The sequence below is a fragment of the Tauraco erythrolophus genome, chromosome 9 (genome assembly GCF_009769465.1).
Source record: "Tauraco erythrolophus isolate bTauEry1 chromosome 9, bTauEry1.pri, whole genome shotgun sequence".
In the NCBI taxonomy this organism is placed as follows: Eukaryota; Metazoa; Chordata; class Aves; order Musophagiformes; family Musophagidae; genus Tauraco; species Tauraco erythrolophus.
The window spans coordinates 24,806,747-24,832,832 of record NC_141473.1 but is presented as its reverse complement, the minus strand read 5'-3'; the positions used below and the strand labels follow the sequence as shown (position 1 = coordinate 24,832,832).

The 26,086-nt window shown below is 38.3% G+C and overlaps 1 protein-coding gene across 1 annotated transcript in view; it reads right to left on the bottom strand.

Moving 5' to 3' along the window:
• The window catches only part of ADK (adenosine kinase), a 301,153-nt gene that overhangs the window by 14,240 nt on the left and 260,827 nt on the right, over window positions 1-26,086 (bottom strand). Inside the window, exons 10-11 of the mRNA XM_086616842.1 lie at window positions 5,975-6,060; window positions 5,621-5,639 (exon numbers count right to left, since the gene is read on the bottom strand). Coding sequence (XP_086472968.1) covers window positions 5,621-5,639; window positions 5,975-6,060 — 105 coding nt within the window. The remainder of the gene's footprint in view (window positions 1-5,620; window positions 5,640-5,974; window positions 6,061-26,086) is intronic.

Sequence of the window (26,086 nt, the reverse complement as noted above, 5' to 3'; positions counted from 1 at the left end):
CATCATGCTACTTTAGAATGATTTGTGGTTACATTTCATACTCAAGTACTTTCATGCAGTATATGACTAAATCATAGTAGATTACTAAGTCAATACATTTATATTGACAGAATCTGAAGAAACATTGATTTTACACCTTCTCCTATTCATTTGTTATGAACTCTCTACCCAGTTCCACTGTGTAGACAGACTCTAGGGGAGAGATTCTGCAGGGAACAATGGCAGTAACTATCAGAAAAGATGCTTATTGTTTTCATTAGTTATGGTGGCAATGACAAAAGGGAGTCCAAACAGAAGGCAGACCTACTCTGGCTAAAGAGAGCAGGATGGCAGAAAGCAAAGCATAAGATGGTAAAACTGCCCATATTTCAATCTGTTTAGTGCCATTAAATATGCTTTTATTATCATTATTGCAAAGGTTCAAACTGGGGCTGACTAGTAATAAATAAATGTTAATTTAACAAGTAATAAATAATAAATAATAAAGTTCCTCAAATCCTACAAACGAAGGCTGTAATTCTGTTAAGAGGACTCTGGTGACATAAGCCATGCCAGCAAAGCTCAAGTGATTTATCAATGTCATTGGAACCCAGAGGTGGAATTGCAGCTTTAATTTATGAGTATTTCAGGGATTTATAACCAAAAATCTGTGGTACCCTTGAAATCCACGAGAGGTGTTGAGATGCTTCAAAGTAAATTGTTATTGCTTAAACTTCTAAAGGTAGCAGTGTTGCTGGAAAGCAATAAAGGCAGAACTCTGTTTGTATTGTTTTAGAGAAGTGTTTTTAGCATAAAGATACCTGTGGCAATTTTAAAATCCAGTTTTCTCATTCATGCATTGCACCGGCCTGAGTGGCAGATGACTTGATTCCTGCATGTGAGAGGCAAGAAATTCAGGGATATTCCTGGTGCCAACTTAATAAAAACACATTTCAACTGAAGAATGCAGTTTATTTCTTGTTGCTAGCTGTTGGAGTGAGCTAGTTCTCCTTGGAGGGCCAGCGGCTTCATATTCAGAATGCTAAACTCATGAATCAACTCACAGAGTTACAAGCTCAGAAATTTTGTGTCTTTAAACTTTTTCATGACTTTAAGGTTTCAAGACCTTCAATAGACAGGTTCTAGGAAAAAAAAAAAACAAAACAAATCAAATAGATTCCTTATTTTCCACTTTCACATGGAGAACACACATGAGGAGTGATTTGCCAAGTTGGCAGTAATTATCGAGAAGGAATTTCCTTAGAATCTGTGAGTTATGCCTCTGGAAGAGAGTGCCTCCATGAAAGACTTTTCAAAATATGATAGAGTCTAACAAACCTGACCTGCTAATGTAAAATAAATCCTGCTCGATGGCCGTTAGTTCTCATTATATCTCACATTCCCCTCTCCGCCAAGACATTTGCTCCAACAAAACCACTCTTCAGTCATGTTAATATACCAGTCTCAGGGAAGTATGGGAAGCTTTGCCATTGGACTCTTGTTCTCTGCTGTCTGAATAAAGGAACTATGTTCCAGGAGAGTATATTACAACACTGACTGCATTTTTGAGTTAAGGGATGAATTTTGAAACATTTTACTATAAGGACACTAAGATCAAAATATTACATGTACTGTTGCCGAGGTAGTAACAACTTGATAAAAACCTCAATCAAAGAAAGAAGCTAGAAAAACACTAAAGAGAATATAACCTTCCCATTATAAAAATTCTGTCAGGACAAGAACACCGCAACTGGCTCAATGCTAGAATCAACAGAAGGTACATAAGTTGAGTAGTATTACCAACATTACTGCATAGGGCTTTCTGGTAAGGAGACAATAAAGAACGTTTCCTGTTGCAAATACGTACTTTGAAAACACATGAAAAGTGTGATATAGATAAAATACAGACATTTCCCTCAAATGAAACACAGACCAAATCAAAGCCCATCCAGTCCAGTATCCTATTTCCTACATATGGGAAGGAAAATGAAATGACTCCATGAAGAAGGAGACCACAGTATATAAGACTAAAATAAGCTGTGTTTCCAGATTGTTATGACTCCCAAATCTCCCATCTGGACTAAACTCAGGAAAATCTGTTCTCTGAGGAGAATAAACGACCAATTTATTATTGATGGAGTGACAGAGGAGAACTAAGATATCTCAGAAGCTAACGGAAGAACCATGGATATTCTAAAGCTCATGTTGAAGAGGTGGGCCTGTGAGAACCTCATGAAGTTCAACAAGGCCAAGTGCAAGGTCCTGCACATGGCTCGGGGGCAATCCCAAGCACAAGTACAGGCTGGGCAGAGATGGATTGAGAGCAGCCCCTGAGGAGAAGGACTGGGGAGTGCTGGTGGATGAGAAGCTCAACATGAGTGGGCAATGTGCACTGGTAGCCCAGAAAGCCAACCGTATCCTGGGCTGTATCAAAAGGAGCGTGGCCAGCAGGTCGAAGGAGGTGATTCTGCCCCTCTACTCAGCTCTCGTGAGACCCCACCTAGAATACTGTGTTTCAGCTCTGGAGTCCCCAACATAAGACAGGACATGGAGCTACTGGAGCGAGTCCAGAGGAGGGCCACGAAGATGATCAGAGGGCTGGAACACCTCTGCTATGAAGACAGGCTGAGAGAAGTTGGGGCTGTTCAGCCTGAAGAAGAGAAGGCTCCGGGGTGATCTTATAGCAGCTTTCCAGTACCTAAAGGGGCCTACAGCAAAGCTGGAGAGGACTTTTTCAGGGCGTTGTAGTGATAGGACAAGGGACAAAGGATTTAAACTGAAAGATGGCAGATTTAGGTTAGATATAAGGAAGTAATTTTTACATTGAGGGTGGTGAGGCACTGGAACAGGTTGCCCAGAGAAGTTGTGGATGCCCCATCCCTGGAAGTGTTCAAGGCCAGGTTGGATGAGGCTTGGGCAACCTGGTGTAGTGGAGGACTTCTCCGCCCATGGCAGGAGGTTTGGAACTAGATGATGTTTAAAGGTCCCTTCCAACCCAAACCATTCTGTGATTCTATGGATTCTATGATTCTATGTGCTTTGTGAGTCATACCAGAGAGAAACCAAGGGCAACAAGAAACTAAGCTCACATACTGACTACTCAGGTAAGTGCCTAGCCCACAATGAGATTTCAGATAGATTTGCAACTGCCTCAGCAATTTCCATTGCAGAGGGAAAAACAGCTATGGTCTTTTCCTTCCTGATATGAGGGAGAACTGTACAATGCCATGCTACCACTGGACTGCATAACACTTGTGCTCCATATAAAAAGCATCCGATGCCTCACCACTATTTGTTGGGAACTGAGGAAAATAATATGCCCATAAACAGTAACACAGGACTTTTCTTAAGATTACCCAAATACACTGCGGCTTGCTGTATCCAGACCTGTTATCTCAACAGACTTAGAATCATAGAACCATAGAATCGTTAGGGCTGGAGGGACCTTCAAAGGTCATCTAGTCCAACCCCCCTGCAAGAACAGGGATATTCCAACTAGATCAGGTTGCTCAGGGCCTCGTCCAACCTGGCCTTGAACGTCTCCAGGGATGGAGGCATCCAACCACCTCTCTGGGCAACCTGTTCCAGTGTTCTACAACCTCATGGTAAAAAATTTTTTCCTAATATCCAAATGAATCTACGTCCCTCTCTTTTAAAACCGTTACCCCTTGTCCTATCACACTGGCCCTCCTGAACAGCCTCTCCCCATCTTCCTGTAGGCCCCCTTGAGGTACGGGAAGACCGCTATAAGGTCACCCCGGAGCAGCCTCCTCTTCTCCGGCTGAACAGCCCAACTCTTTCAGCCTGTCCTCATAGGAAAGGTGCTCCAGCCCTCTTATCATCTTCGTGGCCCTCCTCTGGACCCTCTCCAACTGGTCCATGTCCTTCTTATGTTGGGGACTCCAGAGCTGGACGCAGTACTCAGGTGAGGTCTCATGAGGGCAGAGTAGAGGGGAAGAATCACCTCTCGACCTGCTGGCCACGTCCTCTTGATGCAGCCCAGGACGCGGTGGCCTTCTGGGCCGCAAGAGCACATTGCCGGCTCATATTGAGCTTCTCGTCCACCAGTACTCCCAAGTCCTTCTCCTCAGGGCTGCTCTCGATCCATTAGCTGCTCTCGATCATTAAAAGACAAAGGGGAGCTTCAAAAGACAAAGGGGAGTCATCTTTTAGAATACCTCTTTTCTTTCCTTCCTTCTCAATGGAGTTTAGCGTTTCCCATATAATTTTTCCCCTTGGAGAAAGGAATCTCACAACTGATCGAACACCAGCCTGGCAGGATGTGCCTGAACTCTTACGCTGCTGGTGGAAGGCAGCAGCTTGGAATAGAGTCTAATGTAGTCTCTTCAGCCTGTCCATTCAGGATGTTCTGAATAATTACTGAAGTCAACATTTTAGTGCTTCTACAGAAAAGCAGCAGCTATGGCAGGGAAAAGGATATAATTTAAAGAGGAAGGTTTATAAGACACCAGGCAGTTCTGAAAGCCTGCTTATTTGGTTGCAATGGTCTTCCTGCAGCTGGACTAGGAAAGAACAAAAAATAGGATTATTAAAAAAAAACCACCCTTCTGTTTTCAAATGTCTAAAATCTGAAAACTAAGAATAAACTACAACCTGAGATAAAACATAGCAGACACATGAAAAGCTGCCTTCCTTGCTGAGGCAAAGCATGGTTGGGTGTCTACCATATTGCCCACCTGGGCCCTACCCAGTATTATTTTATTTTCAGGATCTGAAAACAAAATAGGCCAATCTCTTTTTCTTCTTTTCACAAGAAGAACAGCAGCTTACTGGCACAGCTGGTGCACCAGAGCACATGTACACAAAGACAAGCACTTGAAGATCTTATTTATGTTATAGTCACTGTTACTTGATGGTTCAAATTTAGTCTTGCTTGTGATTTAGGAACAATAGAGAGTGACAAGCGTGCACTAAAAGGTGTAGGAATAATATGACCTCACGTGGTTCCTCTATTTCTGTCCTTTCTGATTCATGAAAGCACAAAAGCAATGTGTAATTAACATTCCTATTTTCAGTATATTTAAGCATATACTGAAAATTATCATTGGTTAAGTAATGCATTAAGTAAGGATGGACACTACTCACACAATTAAGATTAAGCTTATGGTGAATACTTTCTTGAAGCAGGACGCCATTCTGAAGCTTTAATTCGGTAACACACCGCTTGTTATCCCCTTCATAGCTACAAGACTGAGCCCTGCAATTCTATTTATAAAGTCTCTTTGGTAATGTTTCCAGTAAATTAGTGACTAATGGAGCTCCTTACAGCTACTACATACTGGATATTAGAGCCTTCAGGATGCAATAGTGCATCACAGAACTACATGTATGAAGGTTACAATGAATGACAGAACTTTTGGATTAGATTGGTTTTTGGCTTATATTGAATCATTTTTAAAAACAGGCATAGACATAACATCCTCTTTTTTCCTTAGAGCTTGTGCCAAAAAAAATAGTAAGTTTTGCAAATTGATATTAAGCATGCCAGATATTTTCTGGGTTTGTTTTAACAAATTAACCCTTTGTGTTCTTTTCTGATGTCCAAATAATTGTTATTGGAAGCAGATGTTCTACCAAAATTGACATGATCAGAAGACATTATGCTCACTTATTAACATACTGTTTATAGTCACTACAACCTGTTTTAAAGAACAACAATGTGTTAACATTTAAGCCAGGAGGGATTTCTGTACAACATATAGTCTTGATGCAGCTTGTTTATGCAACAGTCTGACAGATACAATTAATCTCATGAAAACGACAGAGTACAGCATAATGGCATATATTTTTAAGTAATAGAACACACTTTTCCCATTGAAAGCAGAACTTAATTAAATCATATAACTCAAGATGCAGAGAAAAGCTCTAAAACAATGAAGCTCATCTGAAGGACAGTTGAATGAAAAAATGTTAGATTTTATACAGAGAGGCTAATAGGACAATGTCCAAACAAGAGGAAAGCAGTAAGAAATACCTCCAACAAATGCTCTCCAGCTCCATTGGTATCCACAATTTCACTCTGATCACTCACCAACACAGGGAAAGTAGTCACTTCATTTTCTGTAGTGGAAAGGGAGAATAAAACAAGAGTTACTTGCTAATATGACTTTGAAAAGCACAACAAACTGAAAGTCAAACAATTCAAAACTGGAGCTCTGACCTTATAAACGATAATTTGGAAAAAAGAGATTTGTTTATAATTCTGTCTGTATTTACTGCATAGGGATATGGGAACACATTTGAACAAGCTATTTGTTGTGAACATTTTCATTAATTACTTCCAGATTAATTTCTTTTCTGATCTCCTAATATTAAGGGCAAGTGAAAAAAAGTAAATCAGGAGGAACAAATAAAACACCTTGCATCTGGACAAGACTGAGAAAAATCCATCCTGCCAAAAGAGTGCTTCCTATTAGTTGCACGAGAGGTGATGTAGCCTCCAGAATGGCCAGTCAAGCTTCCAAACGTTCAACAGAAATTGCTGCATTGTAAAATTCAAAATGCACATGAACTAACTAAACCAAAGCTGTGAAATAAAAAGCAGGAACTTGAGTAAATCAAAGTGCTCTAAGATTACATCTTTTTAAAAAACACATATATGTATGAAGCCTTGCAACTTGCCATCTGACTAGATTTGGTTTCAAGATTTCAATGACTTCACCCTCTTCCTTAGCATTTCTTTTTTAAAAAAAATATTCCCTTCTCTGCAGCTCCCTGCCCTCTACTGGCACTCATTAAACTTATTGCAATAGGTGGATACTGAGCATCTTCACCCTCAATTCACTGCCACACCACAGTTCAACATAATTAACACCACTTAGGTATGATAACTTTAGAGTTCTAGGGTTAAATTTAATATATGCCACTAATTATCAGCTATGGCTTTCCAGGTGGTAATGTCATAATGACGTGATAAAAATATAATTACCACCTTGTCACAATACCTTGTTAAAGTGTAAATTACCCCTGTAACAGAGCCAATGAAGTTCTGCCTCTGGTAGTCAGTATGCATTAAACTGTCTCAGAGCAAACATATTGTCCTTTGGCAGACAGCAGGAATTAAAAAAAGGGGAGGGGGAAGAAAAGCCTGTCAACCAGTGAAAATGAAAACCATCAGAGCTGCTTTCTTTTAATTTTTGGTAAAATAGAAATAGAATGGGAAATAGATCCTCCAGTAGCTGAAAGCTGGAGATGAGTAGTTTTCTTCGCTGTCCAGCAATACAGCAGATCATAAAAATCACTCTTACACTGACACAGACTGTAGCAAACAAGGAAACCTAGTTTGGGAGGCATATAAAGAATTCACAGTCTCAAATCAGGCAAGTCTGTATATGCTGCAGAGGTACCAGAAGGATCTGGTTTCTGTGAAATGCAGGTATCAGCTCTACTGCTCTTCACCATCTGCCACTAAGTGAACCAGGCAGATATAATGATGCTGCCTCCAGAGGGAACTGTTGGCTGGCCCACCAGGAGGGGAGGGGAGGGGAGGGGAGCATTAGCAACAACCATCCATGAGAGGCAAAGGAAAAGGGTAATGAAAACATAAGATGAATATTCCAATTAAAGAACAGGTTTCAGTCAGTTCTCAGTGCATTCTACTATCTGTTAAGAAAACTATTTAGAAATGTGCTTCAATGCTGTGTTGTGCTCTTAAGATAGTCTTCAAGAGCAATGCTTTTCAGTAATTTAACAGGATTCATTTGAATTGGAAATCGAGAAAGAGAGGTCTTACATTAAATTGCAAGACGAGCAGAGTGCATTCATCCATTTCATAAGAAGGTATATATGATTTGCTCTAGATAATGCTAAAACAATGAACAAGTGATAACTGTTGAAGACACATTGTAATAAACTAACCTGCTTCCTTCCCAAGTGTGCATAGGCACACACAGATGTTCTACATTAAATACACAGTACACACTGGCATATGCATACAAATGGATGTGTTTGAGCAGAGAGTGAATAATGCACAGACGTTATATTTTGAATGCTGTAAATGGGGCTTGGCATCAAATAAGACTCTATTCAAGCAAATTAACACAAATGAAAAGTTCTCACCATCGTCTTTCTCCTTTCTTTTCCTCCTCTGTCCTGATTCCTTCCCTCAGCTCCCTCTAGTACTTGCAGGTAAGTACTGCACTATGAGCTCTTATTTTATTCTTTCTGCAGTAGGTGTAATTATAAATAACTGAATTAGTCTAAACCCCCAAACACATCAAGGAATTCAGCTAGTACGAGAACAATCTTTTTTTTTCTGATGACAGTTTTCCATCTCTACCTAGGTCACACGTTCTGTCTCTATAACTTTATGTATCTTCAAGAGGAGCAATCATCTCATATTTTAAAATACTGAAGTTTCAGAAGCAGCTGCCATAGCTTTGGAGCACAATCTATGTTATAAAGATATTACCATTGGCACACATCCAATAGGCAAATTATCTTTCTTTAACCTCAGGAGAACTTCTACTAGCATAGTAGAGTCTACAAAACTATAGTTAACGATAATACATATTGAAAGATACAACAAAATAATACTGAGGTGTGTTTTTTTCTTTCCTTCACAATAAATGAAGTCAGTTAGAATTAAGGCTGCCATTAATTTACCTTGCTATGTCTGTGTAATAGCATAAAAATAGCTCACATCACTCACTGATCTGTGTTTTGTAACACCTAGGCACAACAGGGTGAATTAAGATGTAGCAGAAGTCTCCATTCTGAATATCCTTGCTTCCATGACTTTATGTTGCTCTAACTTCATTTTTGTGTGTGATCTATTATGTTATAAAACTCCCAAATCCATCATAGCAAACATAGATATACCTTGGCTAAGTGAACTGGTCATCAGTGGCCTGCTTTTCAAAGTCAGTTCTGATTTCATTTATCATTCTGAGAGCTTATGAAATAAAGAATAATTACATAAGTGTTTTGAAGTCCAAGTGCGGCTCCTCTGGGCATAAAATTCAGTATTCTATTTTTAAGCAACAAATATCTTCTATGGTAAACATCCTGGGATACAACCATTCCACTTGGATATAATTTCCTGGAAGCTCAGAATTGTGAGTGCAAATTGCAACAAGGTGTCTATAATTAGGGAAGTTTTAGTAATAAGCATTCATGAAATTTAAAAATTTGGGACTTTGATTCAGCACTCTCAGTGATTTAGTTAGTGAAGAACTCAACTGTTTTAGAATTATATAGAAATAATCAAAATCAAACATTAATGTGGTGATTTCATAGGCTGAAGACAATCTTCACAGATAAATCAGAAGGAATCGGCACATTGGTAAATTTAGTTATTGTTAATTTGTTGCATTAGGTACATGAAGATGTGAAATCTGTATTTTCTTCAGGCAAAAGATGTGCTAGCATTATCTAGTGTAAGATATTTTGTAGGTAAAAGAATCTGGAAAGATAATAATTGGAGAGCAATATTAACTGAAAAAAGAGGCTCCTTCCATTCTGACACATTTATTGCTCCCAAATGAACAAGAGCCTATTTCATGATGTTAACTGAAACAATCGAACTCTGATGATAGCTGCAAATACTACAGGTCTGTCTTTAAACCAAATTAGAATCACAGACTACATGTCTACTCTTAGTACAGTAATAAACACTAGCAAGCAATCATTACATCTAATTAGGCTGAGTACTTTCTTTAACTGGGTCATTTACCAGTCTCTCTTGCTCTTAAAGTAGATTAAATGTGTAAACTTACATTTAATTACCTGTAGCAGAACTCTTACGGGCAACATGTTCGAGTGTCCTTAATTTTATATTAAAATAAAATAAAGGAAGAAGGGAGCCCTAAAATATATACAAAACCAACTAGCTATTTCCTCAAATAGGCTTTTGATCCATGGGCTGGTAGCGATAGTACAGATGCTTACAAGATGGAGACACATTTGTGTTTCTTTTGTGAGCTTTAAATTGTAAAAAAGGAACAATTGTGAAACAGAATTCTGTCCCATCTCCTCCCCACCTCCACCCTCTCTAATTTTCTTTAAATCGGAGGCCAAAAACAGATAAAAAGAAAGGTGTCAGGGAGGGAAGTGCGACAGAAAGAAACTTAACAGAACATAGAAACCTGAACTCAAAACCTATAAATGTCTCTGGGCAGCTATAGGTAAGAAGTAATGAGAAAAGTATTTGGAACACGCCCATGTCAGTCAGGATGATTCTGAGCTTTTACTTCTCTCCAGAAGTTAAAACCCAGAAGCTTGTAGGGTCTAAGTGTCTGCACCTTCTTCACCACATTAATACATCTTTAAAAATTATGACTGTAACAACATTTCCTCCTTTTTTTTCCTACAGTAAAAAACACGGTTCCTGCTGGACTTCACACAAAGATACCACACTTGATAACGTACATCAAATAGATACCGCAACATTACCACCATATCAGCACTATCCAAAGTTATAAGGCAACATGGGGCAGGGCACTTGGTTAGAAATCCTTAAGACTTCCAGTGGTGCTGTATTTCAAACCTGGCAGTGCTGATTCAACCTGTCATTTCTAAGCAAACAGAATGACATCCTGCATTTTCAGGCTGGAACTTTCAGATAGTGGTACTGGATGAACATTGTGGGCCCCCTGGCACTTTCTGTGTGCATGTTAGGTTTGCCTTGTTTTGCATCCCAACGTCTCCTCTCTCCTCCATGTAGTTCTCTGCCTTGTTTGGCCTGGTGCTGTAGCTATGTAGGGCTTGTCAGAAAAATAAGGAATTTATTTGTGCAAGTCAATGGAGTTAAACAGTATAACAAGTGAGATGCAAGTCAGCCATATGCTTTGGGATCTTTCTAATGAAATATTTTAATAATACACAACAGATGATGCTGTATTCTAATGAATTCAATATGTAGCCAAGAAAACTTTATAACTAGTAATATAGAAGTGTTAAGCCCTCATTGCTATAAAAACAATGTTACCTTGAACAAGTTATAGAGTAGTCATTTATAATCCATTTATATATCTACAGTATGATACAATTAATTAATACAAATACTAATTTATTTCCATAATAAAGGATCCAAATAAGTGCAATTAGGCTAGAATTGTCCTTGCAGCTTGCTAAACAAAATTAAGTCCTTATAGCTGTGCTGGCCAGGATGCAAAGAAGTGTCCCTCAGAGGCAGCTAGTTAATTTTCAGTAGAAACAGATAAAGAATATGATTCCAAAGACATTGAATCTTCTGTGGCTCTACTCATGGTCCTATAGTTATCTGTAGGGGAAATGACAGACTCCATTTTCCCTCTCTCCTAGGAGGTAAAGTTAATCCAAAGATGTTCAGAGAGATTTGTGTTCCCTTTATAGCTCTTCCCAGACATACACATTGTCCCATGATGTAGCGAGGAGTATTTTATTCAGAAGTCGTATTCATAGCATCCAACTGAAGTGTGATTCATAGGATTAGAGTTAATAGAGAAAAGAAGGTTCCTCTAAAGGAACTCGTACGCTCATTCACATCAGCTATTAGCAATGATATAAATTAAACACTGTTTTTGCATCCAGTGTATATCCTCTGAGCCTACGTCTGATTCTGTCTGCACTCCTGCTAATTCAACACCACTCCTTTGAAATAACTCTTGATTTATACCAGCATGAGATCAGACTCAGAACTCTGTATCTAGTTACAACAATTGTAAAAAACGTAACAGCATCAACTAATGATTCATGAGTAGCTCAATAGGCCCAAATGTGTTTGTTTACTTTATAGAAGGTGTGGGAGTCACTTAAACATCAGTATTTCTATATCATTCCTGCCAGTGCCATAAGTTGAAGCTCTATTTTATTTATCATATTAAATAATTCTTTGTTTGCACAAGTAAACAAAACACTAGGACTGCGTGTAAAAGATGGGGAAGCAAGAGGTCAACAGAATATACTAGTTTTGCTTCAGTTTGGTGCTAATGTAACATTTTTAAAATACGTATATATGCATACATATATGGAAAAACTGCCCTAAAGACCAAGAAGCAGAATTTTTCTGGCATGTGTCACAATGTTTAAGGTTTAGAATGGCAATGAACTCTGTTGAAAAAGCCTTTCTGAGCACACAAGAGTATTGCCATTTGCCTGCTAGGCACAGATTTCAGAAGGAACTGAAACTGCGCCCACTGAACTGCCAGAAAATGCACTCTTCTAACTCAGCATGGCTGCTGAAGACATAAGGTAGTGTTCAGAGCTAAATCCTCTTCCTGTCATCTCTGTCTGAACCAGGACAGGGGTTGAGGGCTCAGGAAAGGCAAAAGGTGTGAAGTCATAGGCACCAAAATTAAGAAAAGCTGAAAATTTTTGCAAATGTTTGACTGATTTGACACAATGACTGTCTTGGAATCGCTACAAAGAGCTCAGATCAAAATCAGTTCTGAGGACAGAAGAGATGGGTTACAGTAAATGAAACCTGTGAATTGTATGATCCTAGTCTCCATTGAGAACGTGCTCTACTGCAGTGAGCCTAGCCACATCAGCAAAAGTACAAGGTGACAAAAAACCAGATCTGGCCTTGGGTATTAACAAATATAAATATCTCTTCCTGCACTGTAAATCCTACGTATATTGGTTTGGCCACTGTACATCATATTTGATCCTTACATGTAAAAAACCGAGCCAACTCCCCAAAAAACTATTATTTTTTGAGCTGCATATGATAACCGGAAATAGAAACAAATCTATTTCTATCCGTAAATAGGTAGCTCAAGATTTGAAAACACACACAAATGATGACAGCTGGATTTCCAGTGTCTAATATAAAGAATATAGGACATATGTACGCCCAAGTTACACTGATGTATATGTTCTAGCTCACACATGCTCTCTAACCTTCTGAAACTTAGCTAATGGAGACCCTGCAAAAATGAAGTATCTTTCAGCTCAGAAAGCAGACCATGGACTTCACTTACTGTTTGCACTGGCCCACACGTTAGCAGGAATGCATGTATGTTTGTACGCCATCTCATGGTATTCTACAGACCTATTTTAAACCTCTGCCTAGCTGGACCATCAAAACACTGTCCTATGGGAGAATTTTCTGACAAATTATGGATCTATAATGAGGTCTAAGCAATTCCTACCCAAAAGCTTATGAGGGCATTGGCTAAAAGAAAGAAGAAAAACACATTACAATCTTATTTTCAGTAGGACAAAACCAGTATTATGCCTCACATTTTCTATATATTAAGCATATTGCCCTAGCGGGGCAAACACACCTGTCAAAACTTGCAAGCTTTCTTGCTGTACCTCAGTTGCAGAGTGGTGAACACAGAAATCACATCATTTAAATAAATGCCAAGTTACATGACAGCTTTGTTTATGCTACATGATAATCTGAGAAGCACGGGTCGTCAGTGGACGCAGAAATGGGCCCAAGGCACTTCTATTTATTTGAGCATCAGTAAGACTGAAAAGAGAAGGAGTGAGCATTAGGTCACTACAGAGCAGTTCTGAAGGAGATTTTTCTTCTGGAAAAAATTTATATTTAGTTTCATAAATAAAATCAGTCCATTGGAATGAAAGAGACAGCCTTCCCTAGAAACATTACTAAAAATAAGTTAATGTGTATATATATTTCTCCTTTAAAAAAAATAATTAATTGGATACTAGTTGGACATTGCTGATATACCATAGCAAATCTACAGCACTGCCAAAAAATACTTGAATTACATGTAGAAATTTTAATTTTTCATCCTTTTAACTCAGAGCTCAGCTCTAGAACTTTTACAATTATTTTTTTCTTCTCATGCTGTATTTGTAAATTCTGTGTTGCCTTTAATTAAGATCTCCCTAGACGACTTATTTATTTTTGAAGAATGAAACATGCTAGCTAAATGCATTTTCTCAGGCTTTTGCAGGTGTTAAATCTATTAGAAGATGTCACTGCAGTGGAGGCTGAAATTTGTTCTAATCTCAATGGGGAAATATTCTGCTCTTATAATGCCAGTTAAAAACAGAACAACTCCACTGTTTTTAATGGAATTCTTTAAATGTTATGCCAGTCTAGAAAGATAATTTGGCCCAAAATGAAGAAGATTATTTTCTCCTACATTAGTTGCAGATAATTTCTTAGGTAATTAAATACTCCAAACTATGATCTGTAGTATCACTGAATCAGTTAAAAAGTATTATCTAACCATTGCTGTAAGTAGGATGGTCAATCTATCACCTTTAAAAATAATGTCACATACAGTTTAATGTAAATTATACAACCCTGAATGTATACAATTATTGACTACATCATGAATTAAATATGTTTGGTTACATTTATTATAATAGCAGTTTTGACAGTTTCCGGCAAGAGCTCTTGCATCATATGTTTGTGTAACAAGCCCTTTAAAGCATGGCAGTAGCATATAGGCACTCATAAAGGTAACACAACAGGTTTTACGGCTAGTGCACTACTGTCACGTAAAGCAACCCCCAACACTATAAAAACAGGCTACTTGACAAAAGCAAAATAACTAACCTAGCAGATAAATAAAAAATTTCCAGCCTCTGTGGAACCTTGTCAAACTCCTACCATCGCCTGTCAATCTCCGTTACTCTTCTGTAAAGTTTTATTTCTGTAGTACAGAATTGCTGAATCATTCAGTTTTATTTCAATCTAAAAACCAAAGCAACACATTGATCTTCTTTTTAGAAGCAATAAACATTTAAAAATTAATCGAACTTTAGTTGGCATGTATAGCCAAGTTCAATTGTGATCTTTTAAAATCTAATTTGTATTCTGATATTGTGAAGGTGACCACCAAGGCCATCTTGTATTAGAAGGGGGAAGAAAAAAGTTCCTGCTCTAAAGAGTTTCCAAGCTGAAAAACAAGGTTGGTAAGTAAGTAAATAGATATTGTAAAAATTGAATGTGGTCACTTTGCTGATACAATTAAGTTATGAAAAGTTATGAAGAAAGGCAAGAAGCAGATACTGCTCTAAAAACCAGACAGATATGCAGGAAAAAATCTCTGGTTAGCCTACAGAGTGAGATCATTTGAACTGTAACTTAAAAATGTGGAAAAAAATTGTAAAATGCCTGTTACTTGTTCCTCATAGAACCGTTTCAGTATAAAACATATACTTAATGATTATTTAGATATACTGCCTGCTTTTTTTGCCATCTTTTCCTAGAGGAAATAAACCCAGATGAAAAAAAAAAAAAAAATTAAGACTTTCAATTTAACATTTTTGAAGAAAAACTTTCATTTTTTTAATGGAAACAAAATTAACTTCTGTAACTCTCAACTTGTCAAATCTATACTTGCACCAAGCTTTTACTCATCTTTGCTTCTTACTGTCTTCTCATTCTTCCTCTTTACTGATTACAGAAATGACTGAGGTGTTTACTGGTGACCCGAGGATGATTGTAGCCAAAGATCCTAGCACAATTTGGATTTTTAAGCCAACAAAACTTAGAAGGCTTCATTCTTTTTCCATATAAATACAAATCTGATCCGATAGCTGCTACTCGGCAGCAGCAGAGGCGAGAGCGGAGGGCGCCAGGAAGGAACAAAGCTGCTTGGGAGAAGACTAACGTTTGGAGCAGGTTTTTCTGCTGAACGCGCTTGTCAAACTTGACCTTTGAGCCTGTATTGTTCTACTCATCCAGTCTCTTATTTCCTTTTTCTGATTTTATTCCTAAATGCTTGTACATTTTGCATGTTCAGGCTGAAATTGGAAGAATATTTCTTTCCTCCTGTAGCTGTAAGCTTTTACGAGTAGGCCTGCAGTTCCCTCTTAACGAAAACCAGAGAATCCATCAGTGCCTCCAGTCTCCAAAGAGAGGAGGGCTGTCACTCACCACCAGTTTCTCTGATTATAGCAGAGTATGCTCAAACTCTAGCCTATCCCTAGCATTTTGGGTTGGCCTTGAAGAACTAGACCTTGTTTCTCTTTATGATCAATTTCTAACATATCTTAATTTCTGTATTTAATTCCCTAAGCCATTCAAGATCACAGCTTCACATGCTTTCATCTTCTAAACCAGTGCAGTGACTACCCCAGAAGTCAATACACAATACATATCCCCAGTATGAACTTCTAACGTGCTTTGCTTTGTTCCTCCAAACATCTATTTTGGTTGCATGCACAAAGAGTGCTTTATGGTTTCTGTATTCTACCTTTCAAAACAACTGCTCCTTGATTTTGAAACATTTAAGCTGTCTAGTTAAGCGGGAAATCCAAAAACAAACTTTAGGTTTTTCATATTTGGTTTTAGCCAAATATAAAAATGTCAGTGCAAAAAGGAGACACTTCTATTCCATGATGCACCAGAGATTAAAATAAATTGCATTTTAGCACTCTACTAACAGCAGTGTTTAACTGCTCACAAATGAATTTTCCTATGTTTGCAGTAATTTACAGTGTGCAATAGGTATTGTAATCTAATCTACCACAATTGTGTAATTTTTGACCAACTTGCTCTTGACAAATAATGCAAGTATTAGGTTATTAAATTTTTCACAATTGAGTGTCTAAGAAAGCTGTTTATTGCCTTCCGTTATACCCTCTGTTAATAAGATCGTTGTTGCAGATGTTCGTGTATGCTGCATTGATGTTTAATGGTGCATGATGCTCTAGGTGGTTCCCATAACCTTGCTTTGTCTACTATGAGCTGACTCAATTGATATGATAATAGAGAAAAGAGGTCTGAAACAAGCTGGGCTGTACTGGCACAATTTGCATAACCTTTAAATTTGCCATCGTTTGATAGCCAACTGCTCCTAAAAATTCTTACTCAGTTGTCAGCGACAACAATATACTGTACAAACAGTATTCTGCAATTGGACAGGTGGAGACGAAAGAGAGGGCATGCATAGTTTATTGCACTTTTATATTCTATCAGGAAATGTACTTATTATCAAATTTATAAAGCCAACAATCTGGAGTAGAGTTCTGCAGTTTCATTCGTGATCAATTGCTATTAGCCACAATTCATGGCCTGGCATCTTTTCAGGTTCACAGTACAATATCACAGTGTTGGATTACAAGGGACATAAATATTTGGTTCTGTAGACTCCTGTCTGATTTAGTTTTGACTGCTAATCACTGGGGCAGGCAGAAGAATCAGGATGGATTAGGAGGGCAGTGTGGACACAGGGTGCACAGGGTAGTAGACTACAGCAAACAAAATCAACATAAGCAGCCTTCCAAACTTTACATCTGGTTTGTAATAACTCTTTTTAAACATTAGTATTATACCATTCAGTAGGTATAGGCAAACCCTACCAATATAAAAATAGTTCATGTTTACTATACGCACTAAATCTGCTGTCTGTATATGCTCTAAGTCAGGTCTGCTTTCTTTACTGACTTTATCATTCATGACAAGGAAAATAGCTATGGTGAAAGTAAGCTGGAGCCAACTTTCATTCAAATGGGATCAATTACATAAAGGTTATTTTTGCAGCATCCAGAGGTTTGTATCTAAACTGCCACTTCATAGTCTATATTAAGCTCCAGTGTGTCAACACCAGGTCATTGGTATACAGGTAACATGCACAGCCTACTTTTCAGATATGGCATTTAAACAACTTCCACTTTGCTTTATCTGTAAAACCTACTGTGGAAATCACTGAGCCAAACCTATCATACGATCTCACAACTCCACTTTTAGACAATTAACCATTTTTGAGAACACCAATTAACACATCCTCCCCCCAATGTTAACTCTAGATGTTTAATTGTCTTAAAATGAATCCTAAATCCCCAAAGTCAGGTGAAGCAGGACCTATTCAAACCTTCCCTTTGTCCAGTTTTCCACTAGCCAGGATCTCTGCTCTGTCCCTCCCGGAACTAAGGATTTGTGTTCCATTCAGCCAACTTTTCCCACACTTCTATTGCCTGTAACTGGATGCTACAGCAGAGAAACTTCCAATCAAAGGGTCAGTTCCTGCAGTTAATTTTCATCCAGGGTCACCATACATACCCACATTTTACTCTCCTTTCATTCTGTGCAATTATTTTATAGTGACTATTTGAGCAACTGAAGATTAGAGGCTTGAAAACTAAGTTCCATCATTTATGGCAAAAGCATGACATGGATAGCTACAATTTAAACTTTTTCTACAATGTTCATTCAACTGTAATCACAAGATGGGAAATAAAATCTCTAAATTAAAGATGATAGGCTATCAGAGACTGTAGGGCACCTTCTGAGTAGAAATTCTGCTGTTCAAACCCCTCTGTGATGATTTGTTATGAAGTGAACTGCTGCCTAATAAAAAAAGGCTAAAACTGCCAAAATAATGGGGAAAAAACATCTTCTACAGAAGATATTCCACCTAGGTGCCAGTGGTCACAGTGTCCACTTCTTTATGCACCTCATTTATAACAGACAATAAAGAAGATTCCTTGAGGTAAAATATGTTATCAAATCTTTCAGCATACATAAAGTTCACTTTTTGTATTACCTCTAGGTAGACTACAAAAATTGAATTGGAGATTGCAGACAAGGTGCAACACACAAAAAGACACATGGATCAGTATAAACCATTAATATTCATGAATGTTTTAAGTTCTCCATGGCCATAATCAATATCCAATGAAGTTAATGAGATCTTTCCATTGATTTCAAAAGACACTGGGTTGAGCCCCAGAGACAATAATACCACATTCTCTGCCAGTGCTCCAGCTGATAACACATACTTTGATAAGTTTCTACCCTCACATCCAGAATTTCAGCAGTGAACAAAAGATACATAATTTTATTTCAAACTGGTTTTGCAAAATGAGTAATATACCATTATAAAACTCAATATGGAGCATTTAATATCTTTAATTGAAATGCAGTCAAGGCCACAGCAGTTACTTGTGATGTTATTACCAATACGAGATCCATAACAAAGACAATCATTATTTGTTTAAGAAGGAAATGAAAATAAAAGCCTTAATGTCTCATCCTCCCCAAACGTTGACATTTTGTTTTGTTTTAACTTTGAGCCTCTAGAAAGCAGTGCTTCAAACTCTTATGTTTTCTAACACATCTAAGCCCATCCAATAGATTTAATCACTGATAAGTAGAGTTATAAGTTCAAACTGGCCTTGACCTTGGGCAGTATGACATTATCTGAAAACCATTAATGGTCTGAAGCTAAAGGAAAAGCTCATTAATAAAAGCAAAACCGTACAAAGGTAAAAAAAAAAAAAAGAAAAAGAGGAAGAAAAAAAAGGAAGTTTTATTAAAAGTATTGATCATGACCTAGGGCACTACAGACATTGATCTTCCCACATCTCCACAGGAAAAAAAAGTTAAGCCAACAAATTATTGATCTAATATGAAACCTACTGAACAAGCCATACATTTAATTTCTTACATTGAAAAAAATAATCACACCAAATTAGGGTAAAGAGAAAATATCTTTCTTAAAATTTATTGGTAATAAATTACTATCTGATTAATTTCATAAAATTGCCACCCTGTTAGTATGATTTGAACCTAAGCATCGGGAGGGGAGAAGCCTATGCACTGTAAAGCTTTAAAGCATGGGTTTCAGATTTCAACTCATTAAACCGTATGCTTTTAAGGAGAAATGGGTAGCTTCCAATACTGAATATTGCAGCAACACAGAATGCTGCTATAGAAAAGGACAATACTGAACTTTAAACTTAAAGCATAATTTTAATGGAAAGTTTACAGGATAATTATTTCCTATGAATCAGAATACTGTTGTTTTGGATTTCCTTCAGTTTGTTCAGAAAGTTAGAAAGATATATTTGGACTGACACAACATTGTAGCTGCAATAACAGTTGCTGAAAAACTGAAAGTCACCAGAATTTCATGTTTGGCGTACATGGAGAGGGATAGGTGTCATTTCCAGAAATGGAAAATGACCTTGACAAAGTTGCATCAATTACATGCGCATGTGAAAAGCACAAATTAAATTTGGAAGATTGTGATTAGTTCCAGTGCTTCCCCAGTACTGAATGGTTGATTCTGCTGTCTCACCATTCTTTTCACATAGTTCTATGATAAAATCGTTGGTTTTCAGCACATCAGATGTCAAAGAGATCGTTTCCCTTCTGATAGTATATTCATGGCTCTGTCCCCTTATTCTTTGCTCTTTGCTTGCAGACATAATTCTACAATACTACCAGCTGATCCTGGAGCAACTTCTTCCAACTTCAGAACTACAGTCTTTGTTGCTAGATGGAAGTTCAAAATAAAATGTCATGTTTTATGCCTCAGAGTGAGGGTCCACTGAAACTTCAGCCGCTAGAGTTTGCAGATACTGTAGTCTCATCCTTGTCTCCTTCTACTGCAAATCCTCTCTTCCCCTGCTGGTACTCACCTGGACCCTGCAATGAGCTGGTTCGGGGAGCTCCGTACCTTACCAGGGTAGGTTCTGCCAGTCTGTGCAGACTGATGAACTGGTTCCCCATGTGGGCAGAGACATGCTGGCAGTATAAGGGAGAAGTAGGGGATGGAAATGTGTGTCCTGAGAGGAACTTTTCTTTCAGTTTAAAACTGCCAGGGACCCCTAGTCTCAAACTCTTGTGCTCTGAGGACTACGTAGGCACAGAATGAATAAGATGAATCCTCATCCCTTCCATGACAGTCCAGAACAGTAGGGCCTGCCTTGGTAACCAGAAGGCTTAATTACTACAACTCTGTCTTCTCAGGATTTTGGTAGGTAGCTCTATTGCTTTGTGGTTTGAGCAAACAGAATATTGTGCCAATTTAATTTTTTCTGAACAAAACACCTCACGACTCACTCAGGTCACCAGTAAAATGGTACCAGCTTTAAAGTATTACAGCCATGTATACAGGAAGCATCAGAAATTTGTGATAAATTAATTCTATGTGGATGCTCTAATTTAGCAACAGTATTACAGGGAAGGCCTCATTTCTCAGGAAAAAAAAATAATTAAGCTACAGTGTACTAAGGTTCTTTCTTTCCTGAACAAGAATGTCCACCTGGGATTTAATGCCACCTAAATCGGTACCTTACCGTAAATTAATTCAACTTTGCTCACCAGAGTCAAGCAAGACAGGCCTCAAGTGGTTTAAGAAATGGCCTTACTGAGATCCTCCTGCCTAAGTCCAGTCTTGACATCAGCTGTGCCTACCTGTTACGTACGGGTAGCACCTTCAGGCCATATATACCATTTCTGAAAGAAACTCTTCAGAGTACGGTGTGCCATCTTCTTGCAACACATTTAGACTCATTTGGGATAGCAAAAACAAAAGTTGAGCGTGAAGAACTGCAAAAATGTCTCACTAATGGAATATAAAATTATTTGTCAATCAATGTAAAAAAGGTGCACATACGAAAAACAATTCTAGCTTTAAATACACAATGATGGGCTCTAAATCACCTATTACTACACCATAAAGAAAATTTGAAGTTACAACAGATAATTCTATGAAAATGTCAGATCAATCATCAGTGGCAGCCAGAAACCAAATAAAATGTTAGAAATTATTAAGAAAGGAATACAGAACAAAGGAAACAACAAAATTAAACCACTTTGTAAACCTACAAGTTGAACATTCTGGTCCCTCATTCACAAAGAGAATAGCAGACCTGAAAAAAAGGGCAGTGAAGGGTGGCCCAGGGTGTCAGAATTACAGAGCAAACGAACAACAAAATAGGAAAAGAGTCTGGAAAAAAGACTAGTGAGGAGATAAGCAAGAGCTCTGCAAAATCAAAAACAACAAGACATTGTATATGGAATGATTACGGACTGGCCACGCAATACAAGCAGCATGAGATAGCCAGTAATATTCTTAGGTGGCTGAATCCGAACAAATAAGGGGAGGTATTTCTTTACATAACACGATCTGTGACACTCATTATCACAAGACATTATGTATGATAAAATTCTATTTTGGACTATTAAGCACAAAGACATCTCTAGTTCAGAAATTCCTAAGCTACAAATTGCTAGAAGCTAGGAGAGTATAACACACAAGTATCACTAGAGATTTGTTCTGGTTTTATTGTCTTTCACAAGCACCCGTTACTGTACACTGTTGCAGATACCAGGTTAGACTGATCTTTGGTCTGCCTCAGTCCTGCTCCTACTCCTTCATTCCGTACTGCCTCTCCAACATCATATAATTTCTATCACCTAAGCAGGGGATCTGTATAGTAACAGTTATGCCTCCAAGAATGCTTTTTAGAATTAAGGTACAAAAACTGTTTCGTAAATCTATTTGTTTTTGAGAAACAAATTCAGAAATTCTTCTGTATGAGAGGAAACACTGCCTAGCCCTCAGGAATGGAATAGGGGCCCATATTTATTGCCTTTCAACAAATATGCATTTTTCACAGCTCAAAGAGGTAATTTTTCCTCAAAATGTCAGAAAGTAAATTCATTGTAGCACCTGAAATTCAGGCTAGGTTTAGTAAGAGGCACAGTTTTGCCTTGAAAATTCCTTATTACTAATGATTCTACACAAAAATGTCATTTCCTAGCCTTCACTCAATTTCTAAGCTAAACTGGTGCATTAACATGCTAGACTAGAAAGGATATTCTTTTTTAAAATCAATACGAAATTACTGAAACACATACATGCATTACATACATACACATATTTTTACATATATATATATATGCATTCTTTGAGATCATAGAATCATAGAATCATAGAATCGTTAGGGCTGGAAGGGACCTTCAAAGGCCATCTAGTCCAACCCCCCTGCAAGGAACAGGGATATCTCCAACTAGATCAGGTTGCTCAGGGCCTCATCCAACCGGGCCTTGAACGTCTCCAGGGATGGAGCATCCACCACCTCTCTGGGCAACCTGTTCCAGTGTTCTACAACTCTCATGGTAAAAAATTTTTTCCTAATATCCAACCTGAATCTACCTCCCTCTATTTTAAAACCGTTACCCCTTGTCCTATCACAACTGGCCCTCCTGAACAGCCTCTCCCCATCTTTCTTGTAGGCCCCCTTGAGGTACTGGAAGACCGCTATAAGGTCACCCCGGAGCCTCCTCTTCTCCAGGCTGAAGAGCCCCAACTCTTTCAGCCTGTCCTCATAGGAAAGGTGCTCCAGCCCTCTTATCATCTTCGTGGCCCTCCTCTGGACCCTCTCCAACTGGTCCATGTCCTTCTTATGTTGGGGACTCCAGAACTGGACGCAATACTCCAAGTGAGGTCTCACGAGGGCAGAGTAGAGGGGGAGAATCACCTCCCTCGACCTGCTGGCCACGCTTCTTTGGATGCAGCCCAGGACGCGGTTGGCCTTCCGGGCCGCAAGAGCACATTGCCGGCTCATATTGAGCTTCTCGTCCACCAGTACTCCCAAGTCCTTCTCCTCAGGGCTGCTCACGATCCATTCTCCACCCAGTCTGTAATTGTGCCTGGGATTGCCATGACCCAGATGTAGGACCTTGCACTTGGCCTGGTTAAACTTCATGAGGTTGGTACGGGCCCACCTCTCCAGCCTGTCGAGGTCCCTCTGGATGGCATCCCTCCCTTCCAGCGTGTCGACGGCACCACACAGCTTGGTGTCATCGGCGAACTTGCTGAGGGTGCACTCCATGCCACTGTCCACGTCACCGACAAAGATGTTGAAGAGGGCCGGGCCCAACACGGACCCCTGAGGGATGCCACTCGTGACCGGTCTCCACATGGACATTGAGCCGTTGACCACTACTCTCTGAGTACGGCCATTGAGCCAATTCCTTATCCACCGAGTGGTCCATCCATCAAACCCATGGATGGGTTTAGTTGATACGTTTAGTTGATATGTTTAGATGGAATAGTTGATACGCTTTTAAATCCAGTTAAGATACTGGTATCCAGGAACTTAGGTTTTAATAATGTGCTTCAGCTGCCTAATAAAATGATCAGACCTCCTCTCCCACACAGCATGATATCATGAATGGTCTCAGTTATAGAAAGGTATTACCAGCTTTGCTATTCATTAATCACTATCAACAAATCTTCATTATTAATTTAGGTTTTGTGGTTTCCTAAGTCACAACTAAACCAAACATAATTCTATTAGGCTTTCTAGCGCATTTGTTATGCCATTAACAGACTAGAATTTCATTTTCTCCTAAATTCTTTTTTGTTTTTTAAACTTTTCTTTCCATTTGTGAATATAAATGAATAGGGAAAAGTGAAAGTGTGTAATCCTTTGAAAAAGAGTATACATTGTTATATAACCCAACTACTATTTCCCTAGGTCCAGGACACTACTTTTGTTTGTGCCAACACATAGGAAGGCTAGCTGATAAAAAGGTCAAGGTTTTCCTGTCTGGAAGACTAAGCATGAAGCTGCAAGACGTAAGGAAAAGAAACAACACTTTTTCTCGCTTCTCAGAGGAGAACACACAATACTCAGTAACTTACAGAAAGAGGAGCTGCAAACAGGCTTATCATAAAACGTCAGCAGTGTCAATAGTAATAAATACTTCTATGTTTTATAGATAGGATTACAAGGTAACATGCTGGTCTATGACAGCAGCACAATCTGACAATGAAAACCTACTGACCTCTGTTTAGAGTAAGTTGTATGCTTGAACATCGGTTCTTTTTATTCCTTCCAAAAGCATGCAGCATCATGCCGTTATCATTTAAGAACAGCTCTTAAAGTCTCCCTAGTTTCCACAATTTTGACCACCCTTCTAAAACAAATGGTTTAAAAACTCTCCTAAAATATTTAAGACCTAACATATCCTTACAATGTAAAAGAAGCTTCATCACTCATAAAAACATACTATACATTTCTTTGTTGTTATTTTCATTTAGATCAAATTTTGGTTCTACCCAAACATAAACTTTCAATTTATGAACATTTCTGCATATATTACCTTGAGAATGGTTGCACTGGGTGACATCAAATTCCATTTAGGTCAGTATCCTGTTTCAGACAACAGGTCGAGGCAAATGCCTAGTATTACTACAACATCAAAAGCTTGGTAGGCAGGCTTTAAAATTTGGTAACGTTGCAATTTTTATTGCGATACATTAATTTGGCTATATTGCACATGCTGTTTAATTTATGGGATAGATTGGATAACAAGTAATAATAACAACAAGTAGAAATTCACGAAACTATATTTCAGTATGTACTATGTGGTAGGTGTGCTAAGAAATTTTTAAGAAGAACGTTTCTCATTCTACCACGTTTGCCAGCACTGCTAATGCATTTCCTAAAATACTCTCAAGTAACGTATCCCACAAACTGAAGATGTAAGTGGTTAGTAAGCCCTAACTAAGGTGGCTTTAATGCTTGAATCCTTAAAAAAAAACATTTTTACTGCCACATTCTAGGTTATTACAAATGTAGCCTTAACACAGGTGGTCTTGCAAACACTGGCGGGAAAAAAGAATGGAAAATTCTATGTTCACGCTTGAACATGCTAGATTTCATCATTTAACTTGAAAAATGGTGAAGTGATTTTCTTTAAATTTGGATTATTTTTCTTTCCTCTATTAAAGCTATAAAACAAGCCAAGTTTAAAGTTTGTAGTTTCAGCTGTTTTTGAATTATGCAAATATTTCAATATAAAAGTATGTTTTTCCATTGCTGAACTGATTTTGCTCAGACTTTCTGAAGATTTCCCTTCGGGCCAAGACCAGTCATAAAATATATCTGACTAAAAGTAATTTGTTTAAAAATGTTATGAGCGACTCTGTAAAAGGGATAGCTTTCACAGCATTTGATTCTGACAAATGTTATAGCACACATATAGATATGACATATATGTTCTTGCCAGAGCTTGTGATTTTTGGTGCGTTTCTTAAAAGCTCCAGCTGCTGAAATCAGGAGATTCCATGTGTTCATTAACTCTCCTCACTTTCATAGCATATGTATTTTTTGTAGTTACAAAAAAAAATATTGAAACATGAAATGAATGTATCCCATAAGCTCAGGAAACCTCAGTCAAATCCAGAATCTCAGGCCTGGGAAAGAGATATGATGGAAAAAGGTTGTAGTAGTGGGACCAGAGTCTTGATAACCAAGTAATTCCCAGTATAGACAAGGAGCATCTGCACAAGGAATTAACCCAATACTGTTCCTCAAATAAACTTTTCTGGTAAGCAAGCCCATAGATCCTATTTTCAGTTACCAGTACCTTTGTCAAATCATAATCCCTTGTACTGAAAGGTTTGTCACAGGTATGCCTCTCATAGGC